At 34.5% G+C, this 20,871-nt stretch overlaps 1 protein-coding gene across 2 annotated transcripts in view; it reads right to left on the bottom strand.

Annotated features, from left to right (window-relative positions):
• Mhcl (Myosin heavy chain-like) overlaps window positions 1-20,871 on the bottom strand; it is a 260,663-nt gene that overhangs the window by 108,967 nt on the left and 130,825 nt on the right. The window contains exon 22 of one of the 2 annotated variants that reach the window (XM_085810468.1): window positions 7,294-7,413. In XM_085810468.1, coding sequence (XP_085666594.1) covers window positions 7,294-7,413 — 120 coding nt within the window. Of the gene's footprint in view, window positions 1-7,293; window positions 11,751-20,871 lie in introns of those variants that run through there. The other variant, XM_035365536.2, reaches the window with a different exon arrangement.

Genomic DNA, 20,871 nt, shown 5'->3' with positions numbered 1-20,871 from the left:
AACATACCTTAATTGAGCATTGAACTATTATTATAATCCAGAATTAAGTGACATTCTTTAGTCATCAAACATATACTATGAGTAGAACCGATAGAAAACTTGTGAAATAGTTTCACTTAAGACGCCGAAAATCCACTGCGTTAAAATGAATGGGAGGGAGATACACAATATTATCACCATTTCATGATTTTAAAATAAGTTACAGCCTAAAGAAAGTAGAAAGGAGGGAGGATCTTGTAGATTACATAAAACCATGCGTGTGTGCTGTTGGTATTGTCAATAAAGTAGAAAGAAATAGTGGGAGAAAATATCCTTCCATCTTCTGGAATAAACCATTTTCAAAGCTTTTCAAATTAATAAGAAAGAAGGCCATATAAAGTTTTTTCAAAAATTCAAAATGGATTTAGTTGATGAAATAGGTGAAAAACATCACTCATTTTGCTCCTTCGGCACATGAGGTGGACTTCTCATAAAGCATCATCAAATCGTTTATTCAAGCAGCATTTTTTTTTTTATTAGCCCAGAAGGGGCATTTGACATTTTGCGTTGGTTCACTATAAAATTCTGAATCACTTTTCAAATAATTGTTACTAAATATTAGCGCTCTGCATTAAATTTAAAGAAATTAAATAATGAAGAATCTGTATGTTTCATTCACTGTGAAAAACAACAGTACCTAGAGACATCAAATTTTGATTAACGTAGTCCTCACTCGAATATGGGAACCTGGAAGCCCAAACTTGGAATTTATTTCATTATTTATTTCATATTTTGTAAAACTTTTTAACAAATTCAATGATTTCAAGGCGAGCAAAACCAACACACTGTAGGAAATAAAATACATTTATCTCCAGCGCGCAAGACATAGGAAAATCTAAAGGAAATTCTAAAGATATGCTGTTTTTAAATAGTTTTAACGTAAATGCTCTTGAAATGTGTATATGTATGGGGGGAAAAAACCTTTTGGGTGTAATATAAAATTTGAAAGCTTTCAGACATTTTTTTTCGGGGGGGGGGGATTCTAGCCGTGAATGTTATCCGAAATAGAAAAAGATTTCAAAACGCGGTATGACTGCCAGGATTTTGATGTTGGATTACGCTTATCCTGTTTCAAGATCTACCATACATAGAAAAAATTATTAAATTTTCGAAACATAACTATTAATAAGACAGTATGCAATTCTATGTGAAAAAAAATCATCTTATAATTCAGTAGCATAAATCATTTACACCAAATACGTACATCTATAATGCAAGTACTTGCATCGATACTTTCCTGCTAAGCTTCTGTGCGTACGAAGAAAATCCGAAATAATATTAAAAGGAAAAAAAAAAAAAAAAAAAAAAAAAACGAGGGTGAGTTTCAGATAATTTTATATCTTTTTCCCTCGCAAAAATTACATTTCAAGAAAAATATGCTTTTAATAATTCCAATAAATTCAGGTTTTTTTGTGAATAAATAAAAAAAATGATTTTTAAAAGAAATTAGTAAAAAATATATGACGATTAAAAGGTTAAATGCCTTATGGTCAAATGGTCAACAGTTGGTAAAACAAATGGTCAACAGTTGCTTCGTTTGATTAATAGGTAATGGTAACCTTGGCACCTAGCTCACATACGGCATCATTCCAAACTGATTTTGGAAAACTGTTCTTTAAAATAAAATATAAAATTGTTTAATTTTCATAACATTTTTCGTTAATTCATTCATTAATTTAAATGTGTAACTACACACAATTCAAGGAGATATAGATATAATAATACTGTAATACACAGGACGCAGGATCAGCAAAATCTATGTAAATTTACCCACGAAACTTGAATTCTTAACGTTCAGTAATTACCTAAATGTTACTTTCGTCCTTACAAGGCGCAAGTAGGTAAAAGCACCTGGCACCACGGCTGAATCCGAAACAAGACAGGACGTCATTAGGATATCAGTTTCGTCGTTTTTTGGCTAAAAAACAAGTTCTCCATTACACTCTTCACATTTGCCAAATCTCACTGCAAATTTATCGCTCCTTTGAACGGAATGTATTCACTGAAGAAAGAAAAGACACTTTTCGGTGACATAAGCCAAAATGAACAATCGCCTTTTTAGCAAAAACCCATGATTAAAAGCAGTAACTTTTAAGTAAGAAGGGGAAAAAGAAGTAAAAAAAGTAAAAAGTAAAAAAGTAAGAAGTTAAAAAAAGAAAGAAAGAAGTAAAAAAGAAAAAGCCAATAAGTTTAAAAAAAAAAAAAAAGGCAAAATTCTTTGAACTCTCGCTGGCTAGGGTTCATAATAAAAATTTCACAGTCGAGATCTAAATTAGTTAGTTTAGGGGTGTAGGTGTCTTTATTCACACATTTATCCCCTGTTAATTCAAATCCTGACTGCGATTGGGAGCACCAGCGGACGAGCGATAAAATCGCTGAACACTGTAGTTCCGACCTTGGTTCTAATCCAGACGAATAGGCTGGCTGCATGGGCGTTTTCGTGGTTTTCCCTATATGTAATGTGTATACGAGAGAGTTTCCCTTAGAAAATCTTTCACGAAGGCATCTCTTCCCTCAGGCAGATAGCTCTATTGTGCTTTGCCATAATAAACTAAACAAACAAACAAAAAAAACTTACTGCGATTACGTTACACTATATGATATGATTTATGAAGTATTAATTTTAATATCGACTATGATTAGAATGTTATGATATAAGTGACTTTAAAATAAGTAAATAATAATTAACCTGTAATTAGATAAAAACCACATATTTTTAATTCAAATGCATATTTCTACATTCTTCAGTTTTAAATGTACATGTATAAACCGATCAGAATCTGAAAACGTATCTTATTTTCGTATGTTACTTATATGCATTGTACTGCATATCTGCAGATTTTCTTCATTAAGTGACACATTTAAAAAAAAAATGAAAGTTTTTTATTTTATTTTATTTTATTTTATTTTATTACGTTTTGCGCGTTACCTTTATTTATAAATATCATGTTCTTCGCATCTAAACCATAAAATTCAATTCAGTATAACAAAATATTTCAAAAAAGTATACCTTTAGAATTTCCGACACACAGTCTCGCGCGCTGGATATCCCCCCCCATACAGTTCGCCCCATTGCTCGCTTTGAAATCGTTGAGTTCGTTAATCAAAAATTCGTTAAAGTTTTACAAAATGCGAAATAGATAATAAAACAAATTCCAAATCAAATGAAGATTTAAAACCCTCAAAATGAAGATTTAAAGCTCATTTTCTAAGCTAATTCAGTGCTAATAATTTAAACGATTGTAGGGGTTATTTTAATTTCCTAAAAATTATTTTTAATTTTGAACATCTTCCTGTATTTTCTTTTTTTCTACCTACAATTCCCTGTCAGAATGAGTTTCCAGGATCGCGTTTAATGTAAATGAAATAAAACCATTATTTAATGGGAAATCTCGGTCAATTCCGGAAAACAGCTTAAGGAGAGCGTGTTCTGCCTTCTGGCCACTTCGCTGCTTTAAGCCAAAACTTACTTACGTTCGGGCGTATTGTTACGTGCCTCTTAGCATTCGCCAGTGAGATTTAATTAAAGGCCAACCCTGTTAATTACTTCTGTACAGCTTCGGCTGGTTTTTAGCTAGTTATCATTAGTTTAGTTTATTTTCTATCTTAAGTCAAAGCCGAAGTGGAGGCTTCCTGTAAAGCCGAGAGGGGCCATCTGTAAATACTCTCCAGTTAAATAAAAGGGTATTTTAACCCTTTTTTGGACTTTTTACTATAATATTTAAAGTTAGCGAATAATCGTTGCACACTTCTCAAATATTCTAGTTACCAAAGGCGACCAATTTAACTAAAATAGTATAAGATTAACACTGTATGTCCTATACAGCGGCAAAGTCCCGAAGACGATAAATCGCATCATAAAGTAACATAACTGAAGCTCGAAAATGTTAATAGATTCACTCAAAACATTTCTCACGTCAAACACTTATCTTAATTACAAAGTACATTTACATTTTTTAGCCATACAAAGGAAATGTAATGCGATGTTATTCGTTTATCTCGATCGGAAAATGCACATCGCCTAAACACGTGTTTTTCCTAAGATAATTCACTGATAATAACGATTAGGTTTTTTACATTTCCCTAATGAAGAACTTTCATTTTGATACCTACTTCCCTCAGATAAGCGAGCGCACTTGAAACGCACAAAATGACGCTTGAAATAATTTCACTGAAACACATTTGCCGCTTTAAAGCGAGAAACGAACTTGGAAGTTTGATTCTTTGGACCAATGGTGCCTAAAGTATGGGCCAGAAAATAATTGCTCATTAGTCGCAAAACGTTCAAAGTTTTCTCATTGTATAATTAAGCCGGTCGATAGTGAATTATTTCAACTAAATACGGGGGATAATAGTATCCATTAAGAGAAAAAACATTTACACTGGAAACTACAGCCACATTCCCCTCATGATGCCAGAAAAGAATAAATTTAACTTTTCAAGAGTAGAAGGGAGAGGAGAAAAAGATAACACGTCTTTTTCACGAAGTCTAGTACCGTATTACCACAATACTAATCCAAAGCAGTGACCTTTTAAAGAACGTTTGTTTCATCTGGCTTTGTACTGAACGTAGATAAGGAAAAAGCTGCTATCATTGATGCAGTTTCTTATCCCTAAAAATATGGATATGGAAAATGTTAGGTTATAAAGTAATTTACATTATGTAAATAACGTTTATTAAACTAATAAAGGTTATTTATGTAATGCAAAACATTATGTAAATAACCTTTATTACATTATGTTGCCTAACATAATGCATTTATTTGCATAATAAATGTTGTTAAATAAATAATAATATACATAACATAAAAATTATGTTATGTATATTATTTATTTATTTACGTTAGGTGTGGTTACGAAGCAACTCGAGTCTATCTGCTTATGGGAAGGTCTGCTTTTGTGGAGGACTTTTCAAGCGAAACTGGCTCGTATTTACATTACACACGGGAAAAACCATGAAAATCAAACATGCAGCCTGCCCATTCGCCAAGAATGGATCTCAGGTCAAACTTATTAGTGTTTAGAGACTTTACCACTTGGCTGCTGAATGGCCCAGATATGGCAAATGCTAGATGGTGATTTTCTGAAGATGGATAGAAATGGCATCAGAAGAGATGATTTTTTACGTGTTTTGAGGTAAATCTTTTCTGACACTCTGAGAGCAATGCGACTCTAGGTTCTTTTGTAAATGATATTTGTCTCGGTGGATAACATGAATCCTCTTATTTGATTCATATATTTTAGGAACACCCTATATATATGTAATGATCATCTTGCATGGTGAAGCGAAACATGCTGACAGAGCTAAAGCACAAAGATGTACTTGATCATACTTATTGTTATTGGTTGATAGAACATTTTGTTATTCTTGACAAAATATTTTTCAATAAAAAGAGCAATACTGAATTAGCACATGATGCATGCCCCTGTTCTTCGAAGTTTACCCCATTCGTGTGCTTTTCATACTTTTATGATGATTTTTTTAGAGAAACAGAGGTTAGATTATCTGAATACAATAAAACCATGAAGGCTATATGCCTGAGAGAAGATCATAATAAAAACTAAGATGCAGGTTTAAAAAAATTGTAAGTGATGTACTTTATAACATGACACCAGGAACCTTTCAAGTGAATTGCATCAGAATTGACCAAAAGTTTGCAGCTAACAATCTGTAGACCACTACAGACCCCCCCCAAAAAAAACCTATTAATATTACAACTATATTGCAATAGATAGCATTCATGAATATTTTGCATATTAACAAAGAATGCTAAAATTTATTTTACCAATTTTCGAGACACTAATTTGCATTTAAAATTTAAAAGCTGAAAAAGCAGTCTTAGTTCGACATAGATTTTAAATAAAACTTCTGTTTTGCTCCTGTAGATGAGGGACATGTGCCTGATCGCATTCAAAATGAGTTTTTATTAAACTATGTTCCTTTTTGTGTCTTATTTTTTTAACAGAATTTTTCATTTTTATACTAATAATACAAAAAAATCAGATTATTTTACTGGCTTAAAAACAGTTTTAAGTCCCTGTCATTTTTATTTTTGTCACTGTTGTTAACTGTCAAATATTTGTTTAAAAAGCAAATATTTGACAATTTCGGTTCAAAAGCCTTCAAATACTAACATTAAGAATGCTTAAAAGAGTTTGTTTTGTTTGTCTAACTACATAAATCTAGAATCAAATAGATTTTCTCCTCTTGATCACATTCCATAAAGTACTTGACAATTTCTCTTCAAATGCCTGGAAGTTCCTAATATTAAGAATGCTTAAAATTATTAACTAAGGTTAAAAATCTTAAAGTTCATTAAGAATACTTAAAGCATCATTCTTGATTATTAAATCTGTGACACACAATCTAGAATTATCCCTTTTATTATTCATATTCTATAACGTAACCTCCAATTACTACTTAAAAGCCTGATGTTAAAAACCTTAAGAATGCTTAAAAAAAATCCTTCTTTATAACCTAAACTGTGACATAAAATCTAAAATCAAAGACATACACAGAATTATTTTCCTATTCTTTTCATTTCATAAAGTATTTGCCAATTTCTATTAAAACTTTTTGGGCTAATGCATAACATTAAGAATGCTTTTCTTCTTGATTATTAAATCTATGTCATAAAATCTAGAATTAAACACAAATATAGATTCCTTCCTCCTCTTCCACTCCATGAAGCATTTGTTAATTTCTATTTAAAAGCTTAATTTTAATTGCATTAAGTATACTTAAGGAATCGTTCTTGAATATCTAAGCAGTGAATAAAATCTAGAAACAAACATACATACATAATTTACCGAATTCTTCACACACAAATACCTTTTCTCATTTTAGTGTATACTTATATAATTCTTTACAGCAGTTACTGTAAAAAGTCATTAAAATTATTTTTAAAACATTTCTCAAATCACCCTTTTAAAGGTATAAAACCTGATGCTTAAAAATACTTTTTTTCACTTTAGTGTATACTTATATAAATCTTTACAACAGCTATTGCAAAAAAGTCAGTAAAAATTATTTTTAAAACATTTCTCAAATCACCCTTTTAAAGGTAATTACATACACTTTTTATCCTGAAAAACCCAAATTTCATGCAAAAAAACCAATAAATAGATGACAACAAAAAGGAAATTAACATGCATAACAAACATTAAAGGAAATAAGAATACACAAAACAGGTTATTTATTCCTACCCCTATATTATGATACTCTTATTTCCAGATAAACCAAAATTCTCTTACCTGGAGCTCTTGGACTTCCTTCTCCAATCTCATCCTCTCTGTTGTTTCAGCTTCCAGCATTTCAGAGGCATGGGTGGCAGTAGTTTGCTCTTCACTCAACTCGGACCACAGCTCGGACACCTGTGATGATGACGAAGAACAAGACTTAGATATGCCAGGTTCAACATAAGGTAACACACCCATGCTGCACACTTTGGAAAGCATTTCAGTGTACGAATAGCGCTGAGGGGACAAACAGCTTTGGGAGGGCGATCGCGGCACATATCGCGGTGTATCTTCGATGCGTTTCAGGGATCCATAGCGAGACGGCGAGCGGAGGGGCAGCATAGGGGGCAGGGAGTCTCGCAAGGCGCGACGGCGAAGAGGAGCTCGAGGGGCTTCTGGCTCAACACGCTGGAATTTCTTATTCCAGTCCCCAAGATCCACAACAGTCATTTTGCTATCAAGAGTAGAACTTTTCATTTCACTACGTTTATTCTCTGTTGTGATATCCTTATCGATTTTAGAAGAAACACTAATATCCGCAATTTTGTAATTGTCTGAAATTTTGGTTGCAGTCTTATCCGTTACTGGTGTAATTCCTGTTGGGACAAAAATACCATTTTCCTTACAGGTAAAAACTTCAAGATTGCTATCTTTGCCGGCACTTGAAACATTATTAGCCTCGGAACCAATTAATCTGTCCACAGCAGGTGATGTTTTCGTATCCACAACTTTTGCTTCGGCTTTAGGCATAAGAGTCACAGTAGCCACTTCTTCCTTTTGCAAATTAACAATTGTATGTTTCGCTGGAACTTTAGATGCCTTTTGTACACACTCTATTGCTGTAACAGGTTCTTTCTCAACATCTGCAGCACTTGCGGAAATGCGTTCTTCATCAGATTTCAATTTTCCTGTAAGATTGGATTGATTTATCACAGCAGATGCTATAGGAGAACTGTTAGAATACGTTTCAACTACAACTTTCTTCCTGTTTTCTTCTTTGACAGCAGACTGACCTTGCGGACTTTTCGTTCTGAAAAGAACATTAACTGTGGGTACAATCCCAGGTACTGTAGAAGGAATGATCTTACTAACTTCTACTTTCGTAATTTCAGTGGATTCGATGCTGCCATTCAAATTTTTAGACATTTCACTTTGAACTTTACAGTACTCAGACTGATTAGATACAGTGCCACTGCGTGATGTGCTTCTCTGCGTTACAGTACTGCTTGTCACAGTAGAATGTGAAAGAAAATTCGCTTTCAAAACATTAGTTTCTGAACTTCTTATCTGGCTGACATTCCTTGAATTTACTTCAGAATTCTGCGACGCATTAGTGAGAGAGATGTTCTTCATTTGTGAAGAAAGCATATTTTTAGAATTTTTTTCATCTTGCAATTCCAAAGTGTTATTATTCGTGACACCTGTCTCTTTAAGAGAAGCACTTTCTTTGCTCTGTTCCATCGCAGTGCTCAAAGACCCTGTCGAGTCAGAAGATTTACGGTCAGTCTTCTGATTGGCCGACGACACCGTACCACCTGAACAGTTCTGATCCATTTTTTTAATTGGCATCTTGCCTTCAGCGTTGGAGGTTTTTTTCACCGAAGCCTTTGACGAAGAGTTGAATGAATATTCACTTTTAGAATCCCCCTTCCTAACCGATTGTTCGGTTTTAACTTCACTACTTTCAGGAGATTTTTTTGCATTATTACATCCCGGCATTAATGACTTTTCTATTTTCGATGCATTCAGATCTTCTTTATGACTCTCGCTACTAGATCTGATAAAAGAAGATTTCTGATTTGAATCGATTAAGTTTCCGTCACTACTTTTGCCACCTTTAACACTTTGGCTTTCGACTAACGGCTTCTGACCTGATTTAGAAATATCCTTTTTTTCCAAGTTCGTACTTTGAGTGTCCACAGCTCGAATAGGCTCAGATCCACCTTGTACACTACCTAAGCTTTGTTCCTTACTTTTGCTTTCTGAAGCACTAGAGGCTTTGTTATCAACAGATTGAACGCTTCTGTCTGGAACTTTAGATTTTTTCAGCGCAACAGGTGATGGTTTTTCGTTTGTGGCAATATTCGAGAAGATATTTTGAATTTTAGCAGCTATCACATCAGATGTCCTCCTCACAGTTCGAAATTCTTTTGGTGGAGATGAGGCTTTAATATTGACTTGCTGTTTCTCTGATTTATTCGGTTCAGGTTTAGCAGGTTCAGAATTCCTACTAGGCTCTTTTACTGGTTCAGACTTACTAATTTCAGACTCAGAAGGTTTAGAGATATTTTTAACAGGAGCAACAGTTGAAGAATCGACTGATGCCGATGGCTTTTTCAGAGGTTCTTCGCGAACTTCAGAAATTTTTTCTGCTTCCGGTTCCTTTTTTACGTTCGACTTAGATAATCCATAAATCTTAGCTTTAGGTTTGGTAGCTTCAACATCGGTAGTGGCGCTTACAGACGATATTTCTTTCACTTCTATATTTGCAGTTTTGGAAATAGCATTCAAAGGTACAAGTGGTGAAACAGTAACATCCGGTTTGGAAATATTTATAGAAGATGTTCCTTTAGACACTGCATTTTCAGATTTTGTATCAAGTCTAGAAGCAGTATTCAAAGATCCCCCTTTGGAAGAAGCAAGTTTTGATTTCACATCGGATTTGGAGATTGTCTCATTCGAAGAAGTTACTTTAGATTCTATATTTTCAATTTTTACATCTGGAGAGGAGACAGAATTCGAAGAAATCGTAGTCGAAGTGATACTTATAGTCTTTACATCACAGCTAGACACACTATTTGAACCGTTTACTTTAAACGCAGAATTGTTACCTTTCGTATCAGACTTTGAAGTATTACTTAGAAATATTCCTTTCGATGCATTTTGTGTTTTAATCTCAGCAATAGTCGCATTGCTAACTTTAGGTGCAATATTGTCAGCTTTTGAAGCTAATCCGGAAGTGGTACTGGGAGTTTTAGACGGGACATTCTCAGTTTTTGTATCACATTTAGAAATGGCACTCAACGAAGATATTCCTCTACTAGCAACATTCTCAGTTTTTCCATCAGATGCTACATCAGGTTTTGGTTCCCGTTTCCTTAACCCATAGACCTTTTTAGTTTGCTTTACGCTTTCTGTTACACTAGTATCTTTTTGTATTGAAGATTCAGTACTCGCACTTTGAACCACCGTAGATGATTTAGCTGTGGATATAATTTTTCGATCTACATCCTTAATATTTTTGTTCCGCAAATTATGTTCCGTTAGATTTGAATCAGAACGCTGGGATATTTTGGATTCAGCATCTAAAGCCTTAACATCCGATTTGTTTTCTTTGATAGCATTCAGAGAATTAGACGACGGCACAGTATTGACAGAATTGCTCTTACTGACATCTACTTTTCGATTTTCTACCGCACAAGAAATTTCTTCCGCGACAGAACCGTTGGTGCTTGCTTTCTCCTCCTTCACTATACGCGACAAACTAGAACCGGTATTCCTCGGTGTTTTCCTCAGTAAACTTTGCCCGAAAGGAACTTCTTTCTGCCGGGCATCCCAAGATTGCCGCCGACGGGCAAAATCTTCAGCGGCAGCACCATCTCCAGAACTGCAAGGCCTAAGATCTCCTACCAATGTTGAGAATCTCCTTTTCTCAGGCAGAGCGGGGGGTGTCTCCTCGACGGGGCGGAATATTCCAGCGACTGCTACAGGACGAACAAAGACACCGTTCCTTGCGGACGTTTCCGTCACCTTGGCCTTGGGCGGATCGGGGGGTGAGGTGGTACTACCTGGCATATCTCTTGGGTGCGAGCCAAAGAAAGCCTCTCGAGCGGAGAATTATTGAGACACTTACACCTGCCAAGCCGCCTACAACGAGGGGACAGGGACTAAAAAGAAGCACTGTTTAAAGCTGAACATCGTCTCTTCCGGAAACAATTATTGCGCGGGAAATAAGCATCAGGTCTCTGAAAGATCCAGAACGATGATGCTGCTCTCTTGCATCTTCCCAGCAAGAGACGGTTCGGTATGTGGATGATATCCGTGCGAAATGCGGGTCGAAAGCCGAGAATTGCGGGACGAAGCGATGCACGCGTACGAACCACGTTTCAGACGAAAGAGAGGGAGCAAAAGGAAAAGGACCCCGAAGTTGCTGAGACACGGAGGTTCCTTTGGATGCTTTCCAATACCCGACAGAGCTCTTTGACTATTTTCAGATGCTGTACGGGTTGCAGGGACGAGAAAACTCAGCGCGGTTTTGGCGAGCGACGGAAATACCGGAAACGTATCGCGCGCGGAATACCAATTCGAAATTCCCACAGTGTTTCGAAATTCCGGTAGTACACTTCGTGACACAAGTTTAACCGCTTTGCTTTAGCGCGTGATATTTTTTTATCTGTCTTTAATTTATTCGCCCTTATCTTAGATTGATTACACATCGACGAAGTCTGTTTTTCGACACGATTTGCGTAGGTTTTCGTGAAGAGGTTTTTTTTTTTTTTTTTTTTTTTTTTTTCCTGGTACAGAGAGATGTGTTCTCCCCCTTTTAACTTCTACAGCATGCAACAATCTCATCTTACCACATATAAAAAGAAATACTTCACGTGTTCAACATACGACTTCCTTGACTTACACCTTCTGTTGAAATACTAAAAAAAAAAAAAAATTGGAAGGTATTGGCTTTAAATATTTTAAATAATTTCTCTTTCATGTCATAAATATCACTTAGCATCTACAGATTTGATTTCCGGCATATTTTAAATGCTTCTAAATAATATTAGAAAATCATTTTGAACGCGTATTTCTTCTCTTATTATTAGCTTTCGTTATACGTTAATAAACGAATTTTTTTTTTTAAACAAAAGCTTTTGCATTTTCAAAAACTGTATGCTCAGTTAATTAAGAAATAATTTTCTTAATCCAGCTGATTATTTTAATAATTAAATACTTGAATATTTTTAAAATTATTTTTAATTAAAATCTATTATATACTTCTTATAATGATAGTTAATTACATTTTAATAATTAAATATTTAACTAAGTTTAAATATGTTTTAAATTTAATTATATATACGTCTTTTAATAATAATAGATATACTTTTTAATAATTAAATATTAGTTAAACCATTTTTAATAATTAATTTTTATTTAAAAAATAATTAGCTCAAATAAAAGAATATTTTTTAATTAACTGAGCCTGCAGTTTTTAAAATGCAAAAGATAAATTTACATTTGTATTTTACAACGTTTAAAGAAGTTAAAAAAAATAATTAACTAGATGTTAAAAAAATATAAAATTAGAATGCTGCACAGGTTTTTTTTAACTTATAAATGAAAAGAAATCGAGAACAGATTTTTTTCATTTGTTAATTTCATTTTTTTTCATTTGTTCATGAATTATTGTACTTCAATTTTTATCAGAAGTAATATAAGAAATTTCGAAAATCTTAAATTTCGGCATTTTAAAACACTTAAGCATAATGCTTATAACAGATATACGAGCATATACTAGGAATTGTTTCTCCCCTTCTCTGATAATAGTGAAATTTAGAGTATTTATCAAGTATATTATTATGAATAAAAATATAATAAATAAATTACTATTTTATGCATTTTTAATTATTTTATGTATTTTAAATACAACTGATGATGTTTATTTTTGCCAACTTCATGCAAAGAAATCGAATTAAATGTGTCCAAATTATTACATTTTCATTCTGAAGCTTAGAAATACAGAATTTAGCACTACAATACTAATAATAAAAAATAAATAATTACTTTCTAAGTTTCTAAGTATTTACTTTCTACGTTCCTTTTCAATCATTACAGTCTAGATCTTTGAAACACGGTATTTAACACTACAAAGTAGATAATTACGTGGGATAAATAAAATATTTATATATATATATATATATATATATATATATTTCAATCGTAACTTTTCGGACAATACAATATAGTCGCACGTAGCTCAGTATAGTTCTCACAGCTCAAAATTCAATATCGTTACTCATAGCTCAGACAAAATTCGAAGACATTTTGACAGAAAGGGGGCTAGCATAGTATCACGAACAAATTTGTCGTACATTTTGGCACCAGAAATTACGTTACCTTTAGAAAGAAAACTATTAGCTTCATATTACGTAGTTTCTGCACAATGTTTTCAATAAGATACGAGCAATTCAATCCCCAAAATGCAATCAATAAGCAAATTTATAAAAACAAATATTTAAATTTCTGATTTTACACCGGGAAGCAGCTATTAAGTGCAAAAGAAATAGTACTGCAGTGTCACAAGTAATGGTTCATTCCACGTATATGAAAAAGTTCAAACATATTCATATCTGCCTAGATTTTCTTTTTACATGCGGAGGTAGTTATTTATGATTCTCAAGCTATATAGTCTTCAGAATAAAATGGTTTTGAAATTTAATCGCCGCTTAATTTTCTCTCCACTAGCCGATGTATAAGAACACTAACATTTCTTCTAAGTCTGAAATTCGATGAATTCTTTGTATTATCTTCATATGTAACATGACGATGAGCAGGTTTCTTTTACAAAGTCTTTGAAGAAACAATACATATTAAAACCCATAGACCTTACATGGTAATTTGTTGTAAGAAATAACCAAACTAAAGATCGCTTTATTGTCCATCATATCTTTTATGCAAATGGATTAAGAACTACTTGAAATTGTTTAAACAAAAACTAGAAAGCCTATCTCGATAATTCCTGATTAATGAGTAAAGAAGATTTGGGGCTTTTGGGAATATTAACGTCAAAGCTCCCATAGGATGACTGCTTTATATCTCAACAGCAGCTGAGTGGGTAGCATCTCTGAACGCTGGTTGGTCGAACAGGATTCGAAACAAATAAATGGTCTGCACGGGAATTTGGGCTTCTTCATAATTTGTTTGTGAGCAGTCTGCATGAGCATTCCGATATTTTCCTTGCATAACACGAATATTAGCCTGTTTTCTTTATAAAATCTTCCTCACATCATCTCTTCCCTGATGTTTCCTTTTCCTTGGTTTTATTTTACTTATGGCAAAGCACTCGAGGGCTATCTGCCTAAGGGAAGGGATGCCTTCGTGAAAGACTTTCTGAGGGAAACTGGCTCGTATACAAGTTACACATGGAGAAAACCACGAAAACGCCTGTTTGCCAAGATTGAAACACCGCGCCGAACTACCAGTGGTTTGCGACTTTACTGCTCGGCCGCTCTTCCCTGAAGTCTCACATAGTTTTCCACAGTTTATTAAATGGTAAGCTCCCTTTGAGAACCTTTTGCTATAGAAATATGAGGTCTTTCTATGGAATATTGGTTTATACTTATTTTTAAAACATGTAAATCTACGAAAACTCTCATACATACAGATTTTTTATTGCATAACGTAAATACAAGCCCTTCAAACATCCCCCTTGGAATGCATCACTTCCTGCAGACAGACAAAGCTCGCGAGCTATGCCATAATCAGATAACCACAGAGAGCTCATGTGAAAATTTAGGAAATGTACTCAAGAAAAACCATTAGCAGTTTATCCACTCCGCCACTGGCAAACCCAAACTAATAAATTTTATATTTAGAACTTACGTTATAGTCTACTATGTACCGTAAATTTTTTATTTAGGATAACTAATTGCGTATTTAATATGAAAAAAAAGCAAAATCAAACGTTGCGTTTAGAAAAAATAAATAATAAAAAAATTGTTTAAAAATTCAGTTAATTGCACTCCCCACCCTGAATATCCAAAGTTTATATCATGTTCTGCTTGCAGCAATTTTTCCACACCTCACTTTGGGTTAACTGACCTTTTTTATTATAATGAAAAATGAATAGAGTCATCAATTTCTATGCAAGAAATAAAAACCCTCAAAAAAAATAATAATAATATCACAGTATGTTCTTTTCTCGCGATTTTTTTTTTGGGGGGGGAGAAGGACTATTAATTTTGTTTTGGCGTTTTGCACTGAAAACTATAAATGGCGAATCTCTTTTCAAATTGTTGCCACCAAATATTATCGCCCTGTATTATATTTAAGGAAATTAAATAGTGAAGAATCTGCATGAATGTATCTATGTTTCTCGCATTGTGATAAAACAATGGTACCTAGAGCCATCAAAATCTGAATAACCTAATCTTCCATAGAATATGAGCATGTGGAAGCCCTAATTTGAATTTGAAATTTGTTTTATTATCGATTTCGTATTTTGCAACACTTCAACGAATTTTTGATTAAAAAACTAAACCATTTCAAAGCGGGCAATGGCAATACTGTATGATATATATATATTTTTATCTCCAGCGCACGAGAGTCTGTATTGGAAATTTTAAGGATAGTCTCATTTTAAAATTATTGTGCGATATTGCTGTTGAACTGAATTTTGAGTACGTAGAACATGATATTTAATAAATAAAGGTAACACACAAAACGTTAAAAAAACGCCCCTTTGGATGTAATTTAAAATCTGAAACCTTTCAGATGTTTTTAAAATTTACTTTATTAATTTATTTACTTATTTAAACTTTTAAGCATCATTTGACAGACATATCATCAGAAAAACTCAATATTCTGTTAATATACTGCAAGGTGAAAGACATACATACAAAACATTCTTCAAACACGGCAAACAGGGTTGCCACAAACACAAGGGAGAGGGAAAAAAAAACTCTTAAGCGGTACGATAAGAGGCAGCGCGCGGCCTTTGCTCTCCGATTCGCTCCTCCTCTTCCCCTCCCGGAACAACCGACGAAAGATTCTGTTGCTCTTCTTTCTGCCCAAAGACAGACAACATATAAACATAGCCCATCATTTTCCAATCGTGTAAAACTCACCAACGTCCCGCCTCTCGGATTTAGGGAAAGAATACGACACAAAGAAAAGGATTATGCGGCGAATGATGACGCAAAAGTGTAGTTCCGAAGTTTGTTTTCCTAGTCTAGTATGCGAGTGAAAGTGGGTGACAGTTCCAGTGACGTCAAATGAAAGTTTTATCGTTCTGGTGAGAACATTTATTTCGTGCAACCAAGGATCCTCCCATACGTTAAACTAAGAAAACAAACAGCAAATATACACATAAAGATTTAAGTTTCAGTGATAACTTTTCACGTTTAAATGACATCAATTTTGAAAAGAAAATTAACCAGGATTATAATAATTCTCTCGAAGTAAAAGATACATAAAACAAAATACCACAAAAATAAATTAAACTAGTTTGCAATCTGAAATAATACCTCAAAAGTTTAACAGAAATAACAAAGAGAAAACATAAACATAAAAAGCTTATTATTTTTTTATGTCAAAAAAACTACACAAATATGTCTTAAATAAAAATAATTTTTCCTACAGCCAAACTTAACTCAAAAGTAATTTACATTTTAAAAGCATCAGCATTTCCTTCTAACTTTTCTTTTTAATGTAGCAGGGTATGAACATGTTAGCAATTAATTAGTTCCTTTATTAAAAACACATTCCGTCAAAACATTAATTGTTAACTACTTGCTTTATTCAGAAACATTACCGTCAACATTACTGCTCAAAAAACTTACAGTTCAAAAAAATTATCGTTCTGAAAAAAACTGTTGTTGCCAATCGGGAAAATGCATTTTAAATAAAATTAATACGTTGCGTTTACAAACAAAACAGAACACCAAAATATTGAAACAAACAAAATTTGAAATGAAAACAAAGACGAAACTCCGTTAATACGATATATATTTCACACTAGCGGATATCTCACCCCGTCTTTTATCGGATAGTTTCTAAACCTCCGAATGCTGGATTAAAGAAGATTAAAGAAACCAATACACTCCCATTTACAGGTCAATCCCTGACTATAAACGAAAACTTTGATCCGTAAGTGCTTATTAATAGAAAATTCGATTTTACACGCAGAAGCTTGCATTACTCTACTAACTATTACAAAATTTATTATAATCATTAATGACACTTATTGTGCTGCACATATCAACTTCAACAATGCTTTGTCAAGCATAAAGAAATATTTAAACGGCGACCACTGCAAATATATCTTCATGCAGCATCCCGAATAATACATCACTATACAGGGTGTCCCACGAAGACCGTGCAAACTCTGCACAGCCAGCCGGATTGCACACTTGGAATACATAAAAAATGTCCAAAGAACTGTATCTGTAGGACCCATAGCCTTCGAAATAAATGTAAAAGAAATGTATGGCATCATACCCAAACATGAAACATGAACATCGGTATTTGGATATGTTTACGTAGAAAGATGTTCAATATGTCCACCGCGATGCATGCAAGCACGTGTATCGTGGAATGGCTGACTGTACACATTGCAGCAGCGTGTTGTTCACTCATGCACAGCAGCGTTGAAATGCACCGGAGCTCCAAAATGCTGGAACCATAGACCATGTATTGCGGCTAAACGATATGTCATCTAAAAAATCGGTTACTACACTACGGAAAAATACCAAGTATGATGAATGTCCGGTGAGCTATTCAGGTAGCAGATATTGTCCAATTATGCGGCTGCGTAGTAAGCCGGCACACACATTTATAGGCCAGAGGTTTCTGCGGCTGAACTGCCTGAGGAATAGTCTATTGGACTCTAACGGAATTGCGGTTGTTCAGATCCCATCACATGTGAAACATGCTTTATCCGTCCGCAAGATATATGAATGAAAGCATTATCGGTTTCATGTTTCTGCAATAGCCATTCACAAAAATTAATGCATCGCTAAAAATCATCTGGATGTAGACCTTGCACGGTTGTGTAGCAAAATACTTTCCAGTTGGCCGTGGCTCAACCACAGTGCTTCTTCCATTCGCCGAATGATTTCATCTTCCTTTGCTCTGAATAGGATAGTGAACTGGAATCTAAGGAAAAGACTCCTAAAGGAACGCTATCTATGAGCAACAGAGTGCATGATTTTGTACGGAGCCTCGACGAACATGGCCCAAATGTGTCAAAAACTCTCAGATCCGAAGATAAACTATATAAAGACATTATCTGAAGATGCTAAAAATCATTCAGGAAGGACAAATTACATTAAACAGTGCATGCATAGAACAGTCGAGGAAAACACTCAGACTTCACCCGGCAAAATGCTCCAATATAAACTGGATCAAAGATCAGCTTCAGGGAAACGTCTACGCAATATATACAGCCGGCCTTGAAAACCGAAGACCAAATGGAAGCGGCTTTCGTAGTACATAGAAACAATGAAGAATGTTATCACGAATACCACAGACTGAGCAGCTACCATATCTGTCTTCCAAGCGGAGTCATATGCTTGGCAGAGCAGTTGCATGGACGAAAACAGACAAAGACAGCGAATTTCCCTTCTTTACAGATAGCTTTAGTGTCAAAGAGCGCCAGGGTCCCCCACATAGACACACTAACGGAGCTATTTTCAAATATCCAAAACAACCGCCTCATTACCATAACTTGGATCCACTTGGATTAATTGCCATGAGTGTTCAACAGGGGGTGAAAGTTGTGAGAAATTTTGGGAAAACAAAAAAAGAGAAGAGAATTCCTCGCATACATATCATTCAGAGTGCTTGACCAGCCCACCAGCGGCCGAGCGGTTAAGTCGCTGAACTGTGGTAGTTCGGTCCGAGGTTCGAATCCCACCAACGGGCTAGCTGGTGTTTTCGTGGTTTTCTCCATATGTAACGTATATACGAGCCAGTTTCCTTTAGAAAGTCCTTCACAAAGGAATCCCTCCTCTTAGGCATATAGCCCTAGTGTGCTTTGTTGTTGTCTTGTCCATATTACATGGAACAATGGTTGCCAGAGCCTACTTTGAAGAGAGGTTGGACTCAAAATGGTTGCCAGAGCTTACTCTGAAGAGAGGTTTGAGGAAGAGCACCCCTTTAGAGATCCAGGGGTCTCCCACCCCTCTCCTCACCCACCAATCCACACTAGAAGACTTTCGGATCGCCTAATATTTAGAGTGCCGCCAGGTCGCACCGACACTACACATTTACAAACATCCATGTCTTATCCGGGCCCTTCGGTACCGTAGTAGGCTTCCTTAACCATTATTCCGTCTGGGCGACCCTAGTGTGCTTTGCTATAATTAAATAAACCAAACCAGTGCTGAACCTTCAAGTTTTATCCTCAGTTATTCACTGACCGTGGACTGATAGTCGCTCGGTTAGAGAAAGCTGAAATTAAAATCTTTAAGCATACAGCCCGACTTCCAGGAGTCTGGCCGATTAAACACTTGCAAGCGTAACCTGTAACGGCTTTAGGCCAGTTATTGAAATTTATTCACATGCTAGCGATTCTCCCGTTTTTAAACTGTAAATTATTTCTTGTAGTTGTATTACAAGTTGTAATCCAAATAAAATGTAATTTATTATCTATCTAAGGTGTTTAAAGTCTTTAGCCTTATGCTAGTTATAATCTCTATATTTTTGGCCTAAGGTAGTCCGTTACGTTAAGTCAAGTCAAAAAGGAAAAATTTTAAATGGGACGCTTAAAATACGCACATCACTGAAATTTTACGCGCATAGATGGAAGTCAAATCATATATTCTCAATGAACGTTCTATTTTTAAGTGTATTCTCAATGCACTGGGATGTTTGAATGCAGTAGTATATTTATTTTCAAATAAAAATGCACTTTCTTATTTAAAAAAAAAAAAATCATAAAAGTCTCTTATAAGAAAATCAGTCAATATCATTGATTCATGATATACAATATTATTGCAAAGGCACAAGCGAAAAAACATTTGATATCTCTGGAAAATCATAATCATTTCGAGTAAATAATACATGAAGCTTATCTAATGACATTCCCAGGTAGTGCAGAAGTTATCTTAATATTTACCCGTTTATCTGGAACGGTATCGCATAAGCATTTTGCTGTCATTTTTTTAAATGTGAAACAATGACAGATTTCGAGACACTGCTTAGAATATCTAGGTAATGCATTTAAAACAATTTTAGTAAAAGATATCCAATCATTCTCCGATGACAAAGTAATATCCATGTTCACCTCCTAAGAATGGAATTATTAAAGTTTACTAACTCTCCCAGATTTTAAATTAGAACACTAATAAACAATCATCATCAGCACTAGCACGACAGTCCCTTGTGTGCCCTGGCCTTCTTCAGAAGCCTTTCCCATTTCAAGCAATAGAACTCCAGTTTTTAATTTTTAAGAATAGCACATTCCTCCTCCAGGCAGTCCCTCTAACTTTTCTTAGGTCTTTCTTTTAATCTTCTACAAACAGATACTTATCTTCTACTTAGATAAGTATAGATAATACTTAAATAAATAGAGTACAATTGAATGCAGAGATATTCTACTTCATTTAATAGATTTAATATTCCTCCTCATTTTTATATATTTTGTAAAATTCGAAGTTATCCTGTGTTACGCCATATATTATTCTCCAAAACACTACCAAAAATAGTTCTTAGAACCTTTCTTTCGAATAATTTATAAACAATAATCCATTTAAAAACATTAGAAACTGCCGTCAAGAACGTAAAAAAAAATCAGCGCATATTTCGACAAGGTGCACAAAAGTCGCAAATAAACAATGAGCATATTCTGTAGCCTTCACAACATAACATTCTCAGAACATA

This window comes from Stegodyphus dumicola, chromosome 2 (assembly GCF_044657685.1).
Source record: "Stegodyphus dumicola isolate Sdum_Otavi_A_Nest chromosome 2, ASM4465768v1".
Taxonomy (NCBI): Eukaryota; Metazoa; Arthropoda; class Arachnida; order Araneae; family Eresidae; genus Stegodyphus; species Stegodyphus dumicola.
Note: the sequence above shows the minus strand (reverse complement) of the source record. Positions and strands in the feature narration are given on the sequence as shown.